Source organism: Oncorhynchus clarkii, chromosome 23 (genome assembly GCF_045791955.1).
Source record: "Oncorhynchus clarkii lewisi isolate Uvic-CL-2024 chromosome 23, UVic_Ocla_1.0, whole genome shotgun sequence".
NCBI classification, from domain to species: Eukaryota; Metazoa; Chordata; class Actinopteri; order Salmoniformes; family Salmonidae; genus Oncorhynchus; species Oncorhynchus clarkii.
This window is the reverse complement of record NC_092169.1, coordinates 20,310,121-20,328,304: the sequence shown is the minus strand read 5'-3', so window position 1 is coordinate 20,328,304 and position 18,184 is coordinate 20,310,121. Positions and strand designations below refer to the sequence as shown.

Genomic DNA, 18,184 nt, shown 5'->3' with positions numbered 1-18,184 from the left:
TATCGGAGCACAAGTCAGAATTGGGGCTAGCAACAGTAGATGGGCCAGGGTGTACATACACATTTCCAGATATCATCAACAGTAATACAATCAAGGCACAGCATAGTACAGGGAGAGCTCATAGGACAGAGAGAGCTCTGCAGTGCTGATTTATGACATCTGAATGTGGATCAGATGGCAACAAGATCATATTGTTCAGCAATTTCATCAGGTAACATGAAATCAAATCTGGTGAGAGGTGGTTAGACTAGGATGGGAGGCCAAAAGTCTGTGTAACCAATAGAGAGTCAGAGTCCCGAGTGTGGAAACAAACATAGTCTGTGGTTGGGTAAAGAAAGTTTGTAGTCAACAAAGTATGCAGGAGTCATGAGGCAAATAGCAAAATGCACAATAAAAAAATCAAATATATAACGACTTGGGGCTAGCCATTTTAAGTTCAGAGTCACTCGCCCCAACAGTGCGTGTGTGCTGGAGGCGAGCGAAAGCTTGGTAGAGAGGGTTGAGTGTGGTGGAGGTACCTGTACCAGACAGGGGGAGACAGGCCAGGGCAGACGGTGAACAGAGAGGGGTGAGTGTGGTGGAGGTACCTGTACCAGACAGGGGGAGACATGCCAGGGCAGAAGGTGAACAGAGAGGGGTGAGTGTGATGTAGGTACCTGTACCAGACAGGGGGAGACATGCCAGGGCAGAAGGTGAACAGAGAGGGGTGAGTGTGATGGAGGTACCTGTACCAGACAGGGGGAGACAGGCCAGGGCAGACGGTGAACAGAGAGGGGTGAGTGTGATGGAGGTACCTGTACCAGACAGGGGGAGACAGGCCAGGGCAGACGGTGAACAGAGAGGGGTGAGTGTGATGGAGGTACCTGTACCAGACAGAGGGAGACAGGCCAGGGCAGACGGTGAACAGATCGCCAGGTGGAATCCAAGCAGCAGTGCAGCAGGTAACAGGAGTAGGTGTCACACCACCTTGGGAGAAGCTTTTATTTCTGGAGGCAGATTTCTTGTAGAACATGCCAGTGAATGGTCTTTGAACAGCAGGAGGGGGCTTCAGAGGACGCTTGTTGGGCCAAAAGCCCTTTTACGTCACACAATTAGTGCTAATTGAATTTGTATCTGGTCTGTCCTTTCAAGCCTGGGAGCTCAGTTCCAGGTTGGAATGGTGTCCTCAGGTCTCTGCTGTTTGTTGGCTAGAGCACCCTCTGTACAGCTTGGTACTGCTGGAGCTTGACATATTGTATGTCTCCCACGGGTATGTTATGTCACCATATAGGACTCTTTTCCTCTCCCTTTGATTGTTGTGTAGGTAAATGGTACATTTCTGTATAATTTTACATCGTGGTTTCATATTAGGTAAAAGTACAATGTCAGTAATTAACCTGAGGATAAGTTCACTTGCATAGCCAAACTATGAGCGAAATGTTAAGCCTGATATTAGGTTTTCTCTTTTCCTTTAATTAGGAAAATTGCAGCATAAGCTACACCGCACACATATGCCGTGTTGGCTCAAGGTTTATTATGCAGATAGTTTATTCATACTAGCGAGTGGCGCTGTAGCGAGCAGACAAACCACGTTATGTAACAGCCCATGCTTCTCACATACACACCCCCCCCCCCCCCCCCCCCCCCCCCCCCCCCCCATTATGTTATCTCTCCCTCGCCATGATGTGTGGAGGAGCCAGTTCTGTGTCTGTGAGATGTGTAGTGTGTGAGCGAGACAGAGTAAAACAGAGAGAGAAATGAAGCGGAACAGAGAGCACTTGGTAGAAATACAGTAGAGAATACTGATTGTATATTAGCAATTATAAACGGGGTGGTTTGAGCCCTAAATGCTGATTGGCTGACAGCCGTGGTATATCAAACCGTATACCACGGGTATGTCAAAACATTTATTTTTACTGCTCTAATTACGATGGTAACCAGTTTGTAATAGCAATAAGGCACCTCTGGGTTTTGTGGTATATGGCCAATATACCACAGATAAGGGCTGTGTCCAGTCACTGCGCGATGCGTCGTGCCCAAAAACAGCCCTTAGGCGTAGTATATTGGCCATATCCCACACCCCCTGTGCCTTATTGGTTAACTGTGTAATTAAAGATTGTGTACCCATGGTATCCTTTGTGTAACCAGACCTAAAATGTGTGCATGTGAGAGAGGGAATGCATTTCCACTGTTTGTTCGATCTGCGAGAGAGAGACCGGAAACTCCTAGAGCACAAACGAGACGGAGAACTCTGGAACGCATGCTAGGGGGTTGACCAGAGAGGGAGCTAGAGAGAGCATGCTATGACTGTCTCTCTCCTCTCTACTCCTCCTGGTGTGGCGTCCCTAGATGCTGGAGAGCCAGGTGGAGGTGCGTCAGAAGGAGGTGGAGGAGCTGCAGAGCCAGGCCCAGGTCCTCAGCCAGGAGGGGAAGGACACAGATGAGGTGGACGGCCAGCGCCGCATCGTGGAGAAGAAGTTCCAGCAGCTGCTAGACCCACTGAAGAAGAGGAAGGGAAACCTCATGGCCTCCCGCGAGATCCACCAGTTCAACAGAGACGTTGAGGATGAGATCGTAAGTACATTAAACCTTTAATCTAGCCTAGTCGTGTGTCTGTCTGTTTCTGTCTGTCTGATGCTGTGATCCATTTCTGTTGTGTGTGTGTCTGTCTGCCTGTGTCTGTCTGTCTGTATGTGTGTCTGTGTGTCTGCCTGTCTGTCTGTGTGGCTGTCTGTATGTGTGTCTGTCTGTATGTGTGTCTGTCTGTATGTGTGTCTGTCTGTATGTGTGTCTGCCTGTCTGTCTGTCTGTGTGGCTGTCTGTCTGCCTGTGTGTCTGTCTGTCTCTCTCAGTGTGGGCGTGCGCATGTGTGTTTCAGAGAATGAGTAAAAGAGATGACGTACTGTATGCCTACTTGTGCAAATGCTACAGTATGTTTGTGCTTGTGTGAAATTCCTGCCCTATGGTAGTGTGGAATAGCAGCAGAAGCTGAACAGCAGAGCAGTTCCCTTGTGTCTGAAGTGATTTAAGTGATAAAAATCACTATTTTGTGTTTTTTTCTCCTCTTTTGAGGCAAGGCACCCACTAAGAGTAGCAGCAGGTGCATGCTTTCATAGCTGTGAGGGTTTGTTTATTATTGTAATGACTGTATTGACTCCTTTCATACAGGCAAGAAGGAGCAGGCCTCGTGTTTTGAAATGAATGGGTTGGGTCTCTGAATGGAACTGATGTGTCTCATCTGTGTATGTCATCAACTGCATTTAAAATGCTTACCAAAAAAAACGCTTTGCCCAAATCATGCTTTTCAAGTGGTTAGCTGTTAAGTTTAATTCCTGTCATTGCATTTGCTACATCAATGTATCAGTCTTCCGAACATTATTCCTACCTATTTCTGTGTTTTCCTCTTAGCTCTGGGTTGAAGAGAGAATGCCACTGGCAACATCTACAGACCACGGAAACAACCTGCAAACAGTCCAGTTACTCATCAAGAAAAACCAGGTAAGAAACAAACTCCCATCAGTTTTAACCTTGAACAGTATTTCCATCCATAGAATATTAGCTCTTAGCATTTACAGTACTACCATTAGAATCCAGTGACAGATCTATTTCTGTACCAGATAACCACTGTACTTTTAAAGCAGCTGACATCATTCTGACCTGCTGCCCTTTGACCTCTCCCCCACCAGACCCTGCAAAAGGAGATCCAGGGCCACCAGCCGCGCTGTGACGACATCTTTGAGCGGAGTCAGCAGGTGCTGAAGGATGACGACAACAGCCCCAGCGGCGAGGGGATCCGCCAGCGGCTGGCCGACCTGCGGCGCCTGTGGGCCCAGATCCTGGAGGAGACAGCCAAACGCCATGGACGCCTGGAGGAGGCCCACAAGGCCCAGCAGTACTACTTTGATGCTGCCGAGGCTGAGGCCTGGATGAGCGAGCAGGAGCTCTATATGATGTCAGAGGAGAAAGCCAAGGTGAGGGGTGCAGTGTGTCTGAAAGCCAAAATTGCTATTCATAAGCAATCAGAATGGGGGTTGAATGTGAAGTAGGATGGTGATTGGACCTGATAGGATGAGTAGCAAGCCGTTAGAGATACAAAGTGGCTTTTGGTTAGGACTGGTGGGTTGCACTCCAGTATTTTGTTGTGATGGATCATTAGTAGGGGTAAAGGAAATTGGGTTTGGTTACAGGGCTGGCTGCTTTTTTGTAACGGGGCAAAGTTGCTGGATAGGAGGGCTGGTTGATACTGTACCAGGGGTATTGCTGCACTTGGTAGAGTTAGATCTATGCCATTGCCCAGTAAGTTGTTGGTTTACCAGGCAGAAGTGGGTCATTGTCACAAGGAGAAATTAGGAAGTCAGTGGAGGGTGAAAGACAAGGGCAGTGACTTGGTCTAACAGGCTGAATCCCAATTCTTCCCCTAGAGGGTACAGGAGCTAATTAAGACCTGCGATAGCTTTTTCAACCAAGCCAGCAAGGTTGCAGGCTCCAGAGCTGTCCCAATAAAATACAAAATAGTTGAGAGGCGTACCTAATTATATGACACATGCGTTTGTTTGTGTCTGATTACAAGACTTGACACATAAAACAAACAAAATACCTCCCAAATGAAATGTTCAACTGTTACTGAGGGATTTGTTCATTTGAATTTCATGCTTGTTTTGTTATTTAAAAGTGGAACACGGGGCGGCAGGGTAGCCTAGTGGTTAGAGCGTTGGACTAGTAACCGGAAGGTTGCAAGTTCAAATCCCCAAGCTGACTAGGTACAAATCTGTACTAGGCCGTCATTGAAAATAAGAATTTGTTCTGAACTGACTTGCCTAGTTAAATAAAGGTAAAAAAAAAAATACCAAAAATTGCATCATCCAAGTCAGGAGTGTGTCCCGAAGTTGATGGGTTAATTGATCACTTCGCCACTTTCTGGAGTTTTGTTAGCAACACGTGACAATGGAGGGACGTCTGAGCGAGTTGGTTAAGGGCGAGGGGATGATTTGAGATTCAGCGAGGGCTGTGTGGTATTAGATGTGAAAGGTGAGTAGACAGAGAGAAGTCTTCCAGGCCATCATTCCATTTGTCCTTGACTCCTTAAGTCTCCTTCTACAGGACTGGATCTCTGTGAGACTAGTCTATTTCTAGTCAATACTGTGCCCTCTACACTGATTGTATGTGCCTGTTCATACTCACTGTCTGCGTCTGTACCTTGACTCTGTCACTCTCTCTGTGTAGGATGAGCAGAGCTCCGTGGCCATGCTGAAGAAGCACCAGATCCTGGAGCAGGCTGTGGAGGACTATGCTGAGACTGTCCACCAGCTCTCCAAGACCAGCAGGGGCCTGACGGCCGCCGGACACCCAGAAAGGTAAGGGGTCTCAGGGGCTTATCCTCAGGGTTAACAATCCCCTCCAGTGAAAATTGGAAGTTGAATCCATGGTCCTATTCACCAATTTCAGACTAAAGAACGTTAAAGGGATAGTTCATGATTTTGGCAATGAACTTTGTGAATGCCATTTTTATGTCCAATGTGAAGGAAGTTAGAGGTGGTTTTGCTAGCCAATCCTAACTTGCATTAGTGCAATGACTGAAAGTTTACAGGAGCTGTTCCCATTGACTTCCAGTCATTGCGCTGATGCTAGTTAGCAATTGCGTTAACGTTAGTTGGCAACGTCCTTCAAACTGTGCACTGAGACACAAAAATGGTACCCACGAGTTCATCTGACTCTAGGGAAGTAGATAAAGGGCTGCATTGCCAGAATTCCTAACTATCCCCTTAAGGGCTTAAACCCAGAGTGGTCAGTCAGTACCAGACAACTAACATTTAGATCAGTGTAAGGTTAAGCTCCACTCCTGCTGAGTTGAAGTAGGATTTAACCACGCAGAGGTTTAACACTTGACAGTGTAGCATCCCCGAAGATAGCGAGGATAGGATAATGTAGTTCCTATATCCTAACCCCCTCCCTCTCTGCCTCCTCCTCCCTCCTCCTGCTGTGTAGTGAACGGATCGGCATGCGTCAGTCCCAGGTGGATAAGCTGTACGCGGGGCTCAAGGACCTGTCGGAGGAGAGGAGGGGGAAGTTGGACGAGAGGTTCCGTCTTTTTCAGCTCAACAGGGAGGTGGATGATCTGGAGCAGTGGATCGCTGAAAGGGAGGTGGTGGCTGGGTCACATGAGCTGGGACAGGACTATGAACATGTCACGGTATGTAGTGCCAGCCTGCCACCCATGTTCCCCTGTTGCCAGAGTATCTTGTGGAATATGTCCATTCAGACTTTGCTGTGATAATCTCCCTCTACAGATGCTTCAGGAGCGTTTCCGTGAGTTTGCTCGCGACACGGGCAACATTGGTCAAGAGCGTGTGGACACTGTCAACCAGCTGGCGGACGAACTCATCAACTCGGGCCACGCCGACGCGGCTACCATCGCCGAGTGGAAGGACGGGCTGAATGAGGCGTGGGCCGACCTGCTGGAGCTGATTGACACACGCACGCAGATCCTGGCGGCGTCCTTCGAGCTGCACAAGTTCTACCACGACGCCAAGGAGATCCTCAACCGCATCCTGGACAAACACAAGAAGCTGCCTGAGGAGCTGGGCCGGGACCAGAACACAGTGGAGACCCTGCAGAGGATGCACACCACCTTCGAACACGACATCCAAGCCCTGGGGACACAGGTATGACAATGACACCAGAGAGACGTAGCCAGAAAGCCAAAATGCCTAAAACAGAGGTTGGACTACAGCCTTAACTAAATGTGCAGCTATAAGGTGAATCTCTCACAGATCATAGACAAGACTTCTCAACATTTGGTATCTGCCTACCCATATTTCTTCCTTTTCCTCCCCAGGTGAGGATGTTGCAGGAGGATGCTGTGCGCCTGCAGTCTGCCTATGCCGGAGACAAGGCTGATGACATCCAAAAGAGAGAGGGTGAGGTTTTGGAGGCCTGGAGAACACTGCTGGAGGCCTGTGACGGCCGCAGGGTCAGACTGCTCGACACCGGCGACAAGTTCCGTTTCTTCAGCATGGTCCGAGACCTCATGCTCTGGATGGAGGACGTCATCCGCCTCATCGAGGCTCAGGAGAAGCCCAGGTACCGTGAACCTGATGGGAAACAGTTTTGCCTCAGGCTGGTTCTTTTAATAGTTTGGCATTATTGCAGTACACATTTGTTTTCTCCTACCGACAAAAGCCAGAAAATAAGGTGTCAGTAATCTCTGTAGGTTTCTGTAAGCAGCTTTTGGTCTGCAGCTTACGCTGTAATCACACTTTCTCAGGTCTGGATTTATGTATCTAATCCTCAATGTTCTGATTGTTGTTATTTACCAAGTTATCCTCACTAGCTCACCCCAAACAACCCTCTGTATGAATGCTGTAGCTCTGGCACTGTAGTGTAGCCCAGGTTTTCAACTGAAGCCTCAGCTGAATGTATTGCCACCCACGGATGGTTCTTTTTATAACCACTGAAGATGCAGCTGCAGAAAATGGTGAATACTCAATGTATCAATACTCAATTCATGTCCCAGGATGTCTTCTCCTCTCAGGGAGACAGCAGCACACCAAGCCCTTATCTGGCTCTGGTTTCAGCTGTAATTGTGATAATCACCAGGGTCGACAAGGCCTTCATTATCTGCGCCTCTCAGCTGAATCTCAGCCAGCAGCTTACCATGGAGACGGATGAAGAGGGAGAGAGGAAGAGGGAGGGGGAGAGAGATAGGAGGAGACAGAAATAGAAAAGATAAGAGACAGACAGACAGACATAAGGGGCTAATGATGATGAAAGGGGAAGTGGAAAAAAAGATACTGGAGGAAAAGAAAGGGGGGAAGAAAGATGGATGGCTAATGGGGTGAAGGAGGAAAAAAGCGGGTGGGCGAGGGGAATTGAGAGAGAGACTTGGATTGTGTCAGCAATTGCATTGCTCTGTTTCCACTGTCCGAGAGAATGGCACCCTATCCTGACTAGAGTAGACTAGTGTTTAGTTTGATAACAGCATGGTCCCAGGTACTCACCCTGGAACATCAATATGTTGAAGGCTGTAGTCCACTGAAATACGCTGGGTGTCAACATCCTGTCTGGACTGTATGTACATGTGGTTTTAGAAAACATATGCTAGCATCGTAAGTAGCAACGTAAGCAGCATTTCTTGGGTAATTTAAACCCCAGGTAACATAACCAAAGGACAGTAGAACCTTGGTGTGTTCAGTGTGTGTAACTGGCTTATTGTTGTGTCTTCAAGGGACGTGTCGTCTGTGGAGCTCCTGATGAACAACCACCAGGGCATCAAGGCTGAGATCGACGCCCGTAACGACAGCTTTACCAACTGCATCGAGCTGGGCAAGTCCCTGTTGGCACGAAAACACTACGCATTAGAGGAGGTGAGAGGCCAACAATTTCATAACACCCTCACAGATTCGTACCTCCTTCTCTCCTCCGCTCTCTGTTTCTTTCTTCACCCCCATTCTCCTTCTTTCAGTCTCCGGATGGAAATGTGGCTCCCTCTGGTTTTGTGTTGCGTCATTAAATGTATGGTGTTTTTAGACTCGTTTAACTTAATTTCCTTCCATTTTCAGATCAAAGAGAAGTTACTACAGTTGACGGACAAGAGGAAAGACATGATTGACAAGTGGGAGGACAGATGGGAGTGGCTTAGATTGGGTAATTCTATCAAATCGTTTTCAGTCCGTTGCACAGTATTAGCTAAGAGTAGTGCCTTGGGGCTCACTGAGCATTATCCCACAGTCCCTTGGTATTTCCAGAGGTATCACCGTTACTTTTTACTGCCGTGGTGTGTGACTAGCGGTGTTTCTGCCCAGTTCTGGAGGTGCACCAGTTTGGAAGGGACGCGGGTGTGGCCGAGTCGTGGCTGCTGGGACAGGAGCCGTACCTGTCCAGCAGGGAGATGGGTCAGAACGTGGATGAAGTGGAGAAACTCATCAAGAGACACGAGGCCTTTGAGAAGTCAGCTGCCACCTGGGAAGAGCGCTTCTCTGCGCTGGAACGGCTGACTACGGTGAGAGGACGGGGGGGTGTTCACAACTCACTGGGCTGTCAGTTAAACCATTCATCCAATAACTCAATCAATTTTGTTTTTAAATAGATTAGACATCCATCTGCAATGCTCTCATCACATTTGTCTGTCAGTCAAATCGTGACGTGAAGGTCCAATGCAACGAAGTACCTTGCTGTGATTGTTTTCAATTAAAATTGTAAAAAAAACAAGTTTTTTTTTAAATAGCTTCTTAGCCAAATGCAATTTCTCAAGCAAGAATTTTGCTAGGACTGTCTGGGAGTGTTCTGAGAGAGGAGCCGAGTGAGAAGGATGTGTAACCTGAACTAGCTGTTTGTCAGAGAGGAGGGCAAACTCTCTTTGTTATTGGTCTACGAATGTATACTGCTGGTGATGTCACCAGGCAATTAAAAAAATCCACCCAGCCAAACAAGCTGAAATTTCAGACGACCTTTTCAAACAGCTCTTACACTAAAAGGGAATTACCATCATTTTCACAATTTCACAGTATAATTCCAACCTCATAGTGCGGAAATATATATAAAACACAGAAATAATCATGTTTTTGACTGTACCTTTAATGAAATTACTTATGTTTAAATTTCAATTGGACAAATTCTGTTGGTCGCTAATGATGTGTGTCTGTTCGTAATGCAGATGGAATTACTGGAAGTGAGAAGACAGCAAGAGGAGGAGGAGAGGAGGAGAAATCCCCCACCTGCAGAGACCCAGACGGACACTGCATCGCCACAGAAGAAGTACGATATGAGCCCGGAGCACCATACTGAAATAATGTGTTTGGTCTGTTTGTGTGTCTGCTCTGTGTCTATGTTTAGACTGAGCAGGCATGCTGTATTCTGGTGTTATGACTATCCCAGTGTGTTTATAAAGACTTAAGTACGGTGTTTGAGGCTGACAGTTTTCTGTGTGTGTTTATAGATACTGCAGTACAGCGTTGGAGACTGACTGTTGTCTCTATACTATACGCTATGACTGTCCCAGTGTGTTTATCCTGCACCATGTTTGAGACTTACTGTTGTGTCTCTGTGTGTTGTCCCTACAGGGAGGGTGAGCAAGTGTCTCTGAATGGACTGCCATCGGACCAGGACTCCCCTCGGGTTAGTTACCGCTCCCCAGCCTACCAAAAGTACTCCAGCTTTCAAACCCGCAGGACTGGGACTGGGCGAGAAAGGCGGGCGGGCTGGACCGTGACCCCCCAATGCCTCCCTTGCCCTTTGAACCCCCTGCCCCCACCACAGGGAGAGGACTGTACACCCCTCTACCCCTGACCCCCCCCACCCCCCCCACCCCTCCGGTTCTGACAGTTAGTTAGTCACATTTATTCCTCATTTACCATTTAGCCGTATCCTAATTCCATTACAGGAGACTATACTAATTCTACCTTGATTATTCCTTTTAATTTTTTATTTGCATAATTCATTTTAATGGAAATTAGCTTTGCTGATTGCAGTTTCATTTATTGTCGTTTTTATTCACCAAGTCTTATTTTATCACATGGATGTTGCAGGACTGAACATAGATGAACAGTAGCAGGGTACTAGATTTTTTTTTGGGGGGGGGGGCCAATCGTATAGTTATTTATGCTTTCATCTTTTTATCTTCATATTCCTTCAAACCGACTGGTACCTTTATTGATACTGATCGAACACTCCGCTGAGGACGGCTGATAAACGCTAGCTGCAGCTCACAGGAGGCTGGTGGCACCTTCATTTGGGAGAACGGGATCATGGTAATGACTGGAGTGGAATCAGTGGAATGGTATCAAATACATCAAACATATAGTTTCCATGTGTTTGACATTCCATTTGCTCCGTTCTGGCCGTTATTATGAGCCCTTCTCCCCTCAGCAGCCTCCACTGCTGCAGCTAAATACTGTAGTATTTACTGATTAGATGTAAGCTGGGCCGAGATCAAATGAGAAAGTAGAAAGAAGATTAAACCGTTTTTGAGTTAGGCAACCCTATTTCAAAAGCAGTACAACATTTCCTAATTGAACATTTTGAGATTTGAGCAAAAGGTCCAAAAAATGATGTATTTAATTGTATTCACTGTAGATTGACATGATCTATTGACCTATTGACCCCAGAGAAAGGCATAATGGGACACAGAAGCACTACAGCACTACGTAGTCTAGAATGAGAATGAGCACAGCGTGTGTGTGTGTGGGTGTGTATATACGTGTGTGTCCGTGGGAACAAAGAAGAACACTCCACTCGTATCTTATCTTTTCTTTATATACAACTTTTTTTCCCCTCTACTGTCAGGTTTTAGTCTTTATTCCCTATTTTTCCTCTCTCCCTTCTCTCTTCTATCCCTGTTTTTCTTCTCTTCCGCCTCTCAGCCCAACACTCCTCTCCTCCTATCTCCATCCCTGATGATATTACTCTTTGTGTACGTTATTATTTACAAACTTACCATGTGGAACCTGAATAACTGACAGACAAAATACATGGCTTAATCGTTGCCTCAGTAATGCAGTTAAATCGTCTTCTTTAGTCTCACGTTTCAAGTTGCCCCAGATCAAATCAACCAGGTCTCTTGCAAACTAGATTTTATCTCAATTACTTGCCTGAATAAATAAAGGTTAAATAAAATTCAAGAGAATAGGAAATCAAAAGTAGTAAGTAGCTATCTGCCCCAGATATCCATCCATTTACATGACCTGCACATCCATACCACACGTTATACCACTGTCAGACAGTACCATCTCAAATACCATTTCACTATGTATGATTCATTTCACTATGCTTCACCGTCGTAATTGTGTGTGTGTGTGTGTGTGTGTGTGTGTGTGTGTGTGTGTGTGTGTGTGTGTGTGTGTGTGTGTGTGTGTGTGTGTGTGTGTGTGTGTGTGTGTGTGTGTGTGTGTGTGTGTGTGTGTGTGTGTGTGTGTGTGTGTGTGTGTGTGTGTGTGTGTGTGTGTGTGTGTGTGGAGGGGTGTGTGTGTGGAGGGGTGTAAGCACATTCCAATTTATTCCGGTCATTGGGTCTCAGTAGTTATATGATACCTACCTTCTTGCTCTCATATCATTCTTCATGTTAGCTCTGTGCATCAGATCTTCATTTTATTCCTGGTCATGTTGCACGTTGAATCATTTCAGCATCCCCAACCCACTAACGCACATTCCCCAATAAAACATTGTTAGAGTCCATCACTCCCCATCTATGTCCGTTTTTTGTTGTCCTTGTGCCGCCTACAAAATAACACTGTTTTTGTCATCATGTCTTATGTTGGGTATATTGTTTTGCATGTCATTAACATGTTGGTAATCACCTTTCACTTTCAGTGCCCACTGTTTTTGTGTTTTTCTCTGTGTGTATTTTCATCCTGGGGTGGTTTTATACACATTGATGTACAATACTTTTTTTTAATACAATATTTTTTGGTAACACTTTACTTGACACCCAGCGTCATAACACGCAGTCATAATCATGTCATAATATGTCATAACAGCTGACATGTCATAAGTGTTATGACCATATTATGACAGGTTATGACACTGGGTGTCAAGTAAAGTGTAATTGATTTTTCATACCCTTTTTTAAATTGAATTGTCTTGTAGATATAATTTATCCAGTAGACTTCTGACAATAAATCTCCAGTATTTTGCTTTGGTGTAAAAAGGTACCCATCCAAACTGAGAGATCAATGTTTGAGCAATTCTAAGTTTAGTTTTTTTAGTTCTGCAAAAGGGTCATTTCTAAGGTAACTACAGTTACTGCTATCAAAGTGATCCTCCTTCACAGTAATCAAACTTTGAGATGATCAGACTTCTTTCCGTATTTATGTGGAGGTAACTGAGTTCATATTATAAGCTTGGAGAGTATATTTGAGATAGAATGAGGGTGCAGATGTGACCATTGATAATATGATTACCTATATGAGTGTTAGCCCAAGCGAAAACTATTTTAGCTTTTACCCTGAACATTTAACAAAGAGGTGGTGAGAAATATCAGTCCCATGTTGCACCAATCGAACGGTGCAAAACCTGGCAGTGATGCAGTCCTTCGTGTCCAGTATTGGTGGTCCAGCCGATGGCAGGATCTCTGTATAAGCATCCAGGATTTGTCCATCGCCTGGCAAGCTCTCAGTAAAAGTGTCCACGATTGGTCCAGCCTTGAAGAGCTCAGTAATGGGTAATAAGTGACAAATTGGAGTGGGTGTGTTGTGATAAAATCTTTTAACTGGCCAATTTTGCATTCCCCTTCACTTTACAATAATGATACCGTAAAATGAATAATGAGTTCAAGCAATTGTGTTAATTGTTTGGGATTTTATTTTGGACTTTATCTCCCTTTCGCTGGCTTTCTCTTTCTCTCCAACAATATTTTGTGTGGGTGTGGCAATCTGGTGTGCATGTCTTAACCCCTGATCTGTGCATGTCTTTGAAATGATCTCTCTCGCTGTCTCGGCTGGACTCCGGTCCCATTTTAACTAATCCCATAAACCAAAGCTCTTCTGTAGGGTCCCAGTTTTTCTCAGAATCTATATAAATAGATTTTTACTGCATCTGCAAAGTCTCCGCCTAACCGTGCTTAGATGGATCGGAATCTGAGTTAGTCAAACAGTGAGTTAGTATAAGTGAGAGTGAATCCGACTGTGAGTTAGTGTAAGTGAATCATTTTAGAGGCTGTTCGTCTCAAGATTTGGATGGAGTCAGAGAGGTTCATGATGAATCAGTCGGATTGAGTCGTTTGATCAGAGTCAAGTTAGTGTAGAAGTCACAAAAATCAACTGTCCCAAGTAGATGGCACTCAATGTTGGAGAGATGGAGTGAGAGGGTTAGATATAAGAGTCAGAAAGAGACATGAGACAGAAATGGAGTTAAACACTTGATAAGTTTCACTCCAGGCACTGAACCTTAAGACCTGAGACACTGTGGGTGACACAGAGAATGAGACATGATGTAAGAATAGCACAAACACTCAGTTCTGGGGTTCAGTGTCTGCCGTTCATCTTATGATGAAACTGGGCTATAAAAATTAAAATTTAAGGCTGGTGTAATGGCATTGTTTTGATTTATACAAATACCTACCCAGAGGCTATTTTACTCATCAAATGGAAATGAGGAAACATATTGTGATGAAAATATATTTTTTTGTATCATTTACAGTAGAGTAGGCCTAGTCATATAGAATACCCCTTTCTACTTAACTTTACCTGTCTTAAAGCCATTGTGATATAATATAGCAATCAAAGGGAAAGTACTGAATGTTTCTACACAGCCTCTGATCCTGCTATGCATGAAGCCAACTCTCTGATTTCCAGCCCCACTGTGTGTTTTGTCTACCAAGCCCCAGCTTTCTCTAATACCAGTTTCTGTCTACCTCAGGACAATGGGGAGGGAAGTGACATTGTAAATGGGGTGGCGGAACCCAGCCCAGGCGGGTCGCCCAGTGCAGCACGCAAGGGCAAGCCCAGCCAGGCTGCCACACTCCCAGCCAAGTCCCTGGACTCAACCCCAGCCAACCAAATGGAAGGCCTCCTGCACCGCAAACATGAGTGGGAGGGTCACAACAAGAAGGCATCCAGCAGGTACACACACACACAATTCACATACACTCCCCTTAGTATTTATTTGGACAGCGAAGCTGAATCTTTTAATTTGCCTCAACTCCAGCATTTTGGTTTGATAGGCGACAATACAGAATGCCACCTTTTATTTGAGGGTATTTTCATATCTGTTTCACGGTTTAGAAATGAAAGCACTTTATGTATCTAGTCCCCCCATTTGAAGGTAATACATAGTCAAATTCACTTATAGTGTATTAAATGTAGTCAAAAGTTTAGTATTTTGTCCCATATTCCTAGCACGCATTGACTACATTGAGCTTGTGACTCTACAAACTTGTTGGATGCATTTGCAGTTTGTTTTGGTTGTGTTTCGGCTGTTTTGCCCAATATAAATGAATGGTAAATAATGTATTATGTCATTTTTGAGTCGCTTATTGTAAATAAGAATAGAATATGATTCTGAGCACTTCTACATTAATGTGGATGCTACCATGGGGGCATAATCTTTGCATCTAACTTTCTCACTCATCATTATTCACAAATCATTCATGATTATCCATAATCATTGTAGCATCCACATTAAGTAGAAGTGTTCAGAAACAAATTATTTTCTTATTTACAATAACATTTGTAATACATTATTTACCATTCATTTCTATTGGGCACGACATAATCGGAAACACAACCAAAACAAACTGCAAATGCATCCAACAAGTTTGTAGAGTCACAAGCTTGATGTCATTGTGTGCTAGGAATATGGGAATACATTCTAAGTGCATTTGTCCAAATACTTATGCACCTTCAAATGAGGAAACTAGATACATAAAGCGCTTTAATTTCTAAACGGATATGAAAACTCCCTTACATAAAAGGTGACATTGTGTACTGTCGCCTCATAATTTTTTTTAATCTCAAATCCAAAACGCTGGAGTATAGAGCCAAATTAAAAGTTTTAGCTACACTGTCCAAATAAATACACAGGGGAGTTAACATGTATGCTTACTGGACATATTCATTCATGCCAAATACTTTCCCCTTACAATAATGCCAACATTTTATTTAGCTGAACAGACTCTGATAACTGTGTTTCCTATGGTTTCAGATCCTGGCACAATGTGTATTGTGTGATCAACAACTGGGAAATGGGCTTCTACAAAGACATTAAGAGTGCCAGCCAGGGCATCCCCTATCACAGCGAGATCCCCATCAGCCTGAAGGACGCTGCGTGTGAGATCGCCCTCGATTACAAGAAGAAGAAGCATGTGTTCAAACTGAAGTGAGCACTATTTGCTGTATAGCTCCCTATGTGTCTTGTATTATCAGAAGATGAGATCTTGCATACAGTACAGTAGTTAGCTTGACTTATTACTCAAGTTTTTATTTTCCTTTTACAGAGCTACAGATGGGAATGAGTATCTCTTCCAAGCCAAAGATGACGTAAGCTTGCTTCGCTTTTAATTTGTACATTGTGCATGAATGACAGACTATCTTCCTCCTGTGAATGTTGTGTATCCTTTGCTGTCTTTAGTCCCTGTCTCTTACGAGGATCACGTGGGTGTCTGAGTGTTGCTGTATTGATGTGATTTGTGTTGTGTGTCCTGATAAATCCTCGTCTGGGCCGCAGGAGGAGATGAACTCGTGGATGGAGGCCATCTCCAGTGCTGCGTCCTCTGATAAGACCGAGATGACCCCCAGCAGCCATAGCACCCCCGCCTCCAGCCGAGCCCAGACCTTGCCCGCCTCTGTTGCCCTGGCAACCGAATCCAGCCCAGGCAAGCGCGAGAAAGACAAAGAAAAACGCTTCAGCCTTTTCAGCAAAAAGAAGTAGATCCTCCTCCCCAGCCCCTTCAATGCCATTCCTCTTCTCTCTTCTCTCCCCTGCTCCTGTTCCTCTTAAAGCGAGACTCCAGCATGCAAGCTCAGAGCCAAAACTCCACACTCTGTGCCTAACAATCCAACAGCCGGGCTCAGAGGTCAACCACAGTATTGGTGTTTTCTTTTTTTAAGATAAGGAACACAAAAAAAGACACACAATTATGTTAAGGTAGATTTGATGCTTTGGGCAGCTGCCATTGTAAACCATCCAGAAGTCGCCGCTGAAAAACAGGATAGGGTTTCTAGTTAAGATTTCTTTGTATTTTCTCTCTTTTCCTGCTTTCATCTCTGCTTTTCACTTGTTGCGTTTGTTGTTTTTTCCCAGTTCTTTTTGTAATTCTATGTAGTTTCTAGGGTCTGTCCTCAGTTTTGTGAGGCTATCATTGAAAGATGACTTGCATTCTTCTGCGGTTGAAAAGCAAAGTCAGCGGTGCTTTGAACTGTGTGTATAACTTGTGTATAACAAACTATTAAAAAAACGTTTCATTTCACTTACTAATAACAAGCCCTACAGCATTATAAGCTTCAATATAGTCTCACTTTTTTTCCCAAAACGTAGTATGACATTCATTTGAATGAAAAGATCATAATATTGTAAAATGTAATCCTATACCTACTCGGGCTCAAGTGATTACTAAAACCAGTCAGAATGTTGGATATCCATGAAGAACTACAACACAGATTAAGGTTTATTTCTGTCATTTTTCAAAACATTATTAAACATTGTTTTCCTATGTATTTGAGTTGCATTATATTGTATGTTTAAAATATATTTAGTACAAAGTATAAAAATTAGATGTACAAAACAATAAACACTTTAAGCATTGTTGTTAAGTAGAAAAGTGGATTCTAAGGCAAATACTGGAATAAGGTTGCTTGCTTGTTGGCTATAGCACCGCATATTATCATTTTGCTACCTTCTCTAGCTATTTGATAAATAGTGTGCGTTTCTCTGTCACTGTAACTATTGTAATGAAATATTTCTTCATATTGCACAATCAACAATGCCACGATGGGAGAAAGCTTGTTTGCCATAGCGACGCCTCTAGGTATGTAGTTTAATATGGACCATTGTCACAGGTAGATGGAACTGCACCCGTAGACTTTTGCCCTCTCTGTTAAATATGTGCAAATCCATTAAATTGCTTTTAAGATGATGTCTGTCTCTGTGTTTTCAGTGCTACAGCGTCACACCAAATCAGCAACAATTCCTAATGTCATTACTGCTTCTATACGATTGAATACATTTTCATGAAATCATGCCTCGTTCAGTGCAAGCACTATGTTCTCATTCATTACAACAACAAAAAAAACACGATTACCAAGCAATTACAGAGCTATTACGATGTAACAATGAAATTAATGGCAGAATAAATCCTGTCTCCTTTGACTTCATTTAGGCAACACAGATTTTTGACTGCCCCTAAATGTGTGCACCATCTAGTGGCGTTATGTAGATTTTTTGCAGCCAGTGTTGAACATTTCTGCAGAACGCATATCTCGTTCCCATACACCTAGGCCTGGGTAAGAGGCTAGCAGGAAACTAAACAATATATCACTGGAAAAATACAAATACGCCATTTTAATTTGTTCTAATATGAGACGAAAGAACACTATGGGCAACAGTTTGGTAAAATGGCTTAGCGTGCTGAGTTTGATTTTCGGGTATGTTAAACCTCAAAATGGCATAGATTATTGAGATTACAGGTGGCCTGTTAAATTGACCACTTCTATCCCCTCTAGAAACATCAGGATTTAGGTTGGTCCGTTTTTGGGGATATGGGTGAAGTTTGCCTCTA

At 44.2% G+C, this 18,184-nt stretch overlaps 1 protein-coding gene across 2 annotated transcripts in view; it reads left to right on the top strand.

Moving 5' to 3' along the window:
- LOC139381926 (spectrin beta chain, non-erythrocytic 1) overlaps positions 1-17,542 on the top strand; it is a 122,543-nt gene extending 105,001 nt beyond the window's left edge. For both annotated transcript variants that reach the window (XM_071125788.1, XM_071125787.1), the window contains 16 exons: positions 2,329-2,553; positions 3,388-3,477; positions 3,666-3,950; positions 5,203-5,333; positions 5,965-6,169; positions 6,267-6,641; positions 6,815-7,059; positions 8,204-8,342; positions 8,538-8,622; positions 8,781-8,977; positions 9,632-9,732; positions 10,038-10,092; positions 14,329-14,531; positions 15,613-15,786; positions 15,905-15,947; positions 16,135-17,542. In XM_071125788.1, the coding sequence (XP_070981889.1) occupies positions 2,329-2,553; positions 3,388-3,477; positions 3,666-3,950; positions 5,203-5,333; positions 5,965-6,169; positions 6,267-6,641; positions 6,815-7,059; positions 8,204-8,342; positions 8,538-8,622; positions 8,781-8,977; positions 9,632-9,732; positions 10,038-10,092; positions 14,329-14,531; positions 15,613-15,786; positions 15,905-15,947; positions 16,135-16,338 (2,757 nt within the window). In that variant the 3' untranslated portion in view covers positions 16,339-17,542. The remainder of the gene's footprint in view (positions 1-2,328; positions 2,554-3,387; positions 3,478-3,665; positions 3,951-5,202; positions 5,334-5,964; positions 6,170-6,266; positions 6,642-6,814; positions 7,060-8,203; positions 8,343-8,537; positions 8,623-8,780; positions 8,978-9,631; positions 9,733-10,037; positions 10,093-14,328; positions 14,532-15,612; positions 15,787-15,904; positions 15,948-16,134) is intronic.
- The last annotated feature ends 642 nt before the right edge of the window (positions 17,543-18,184 follow it).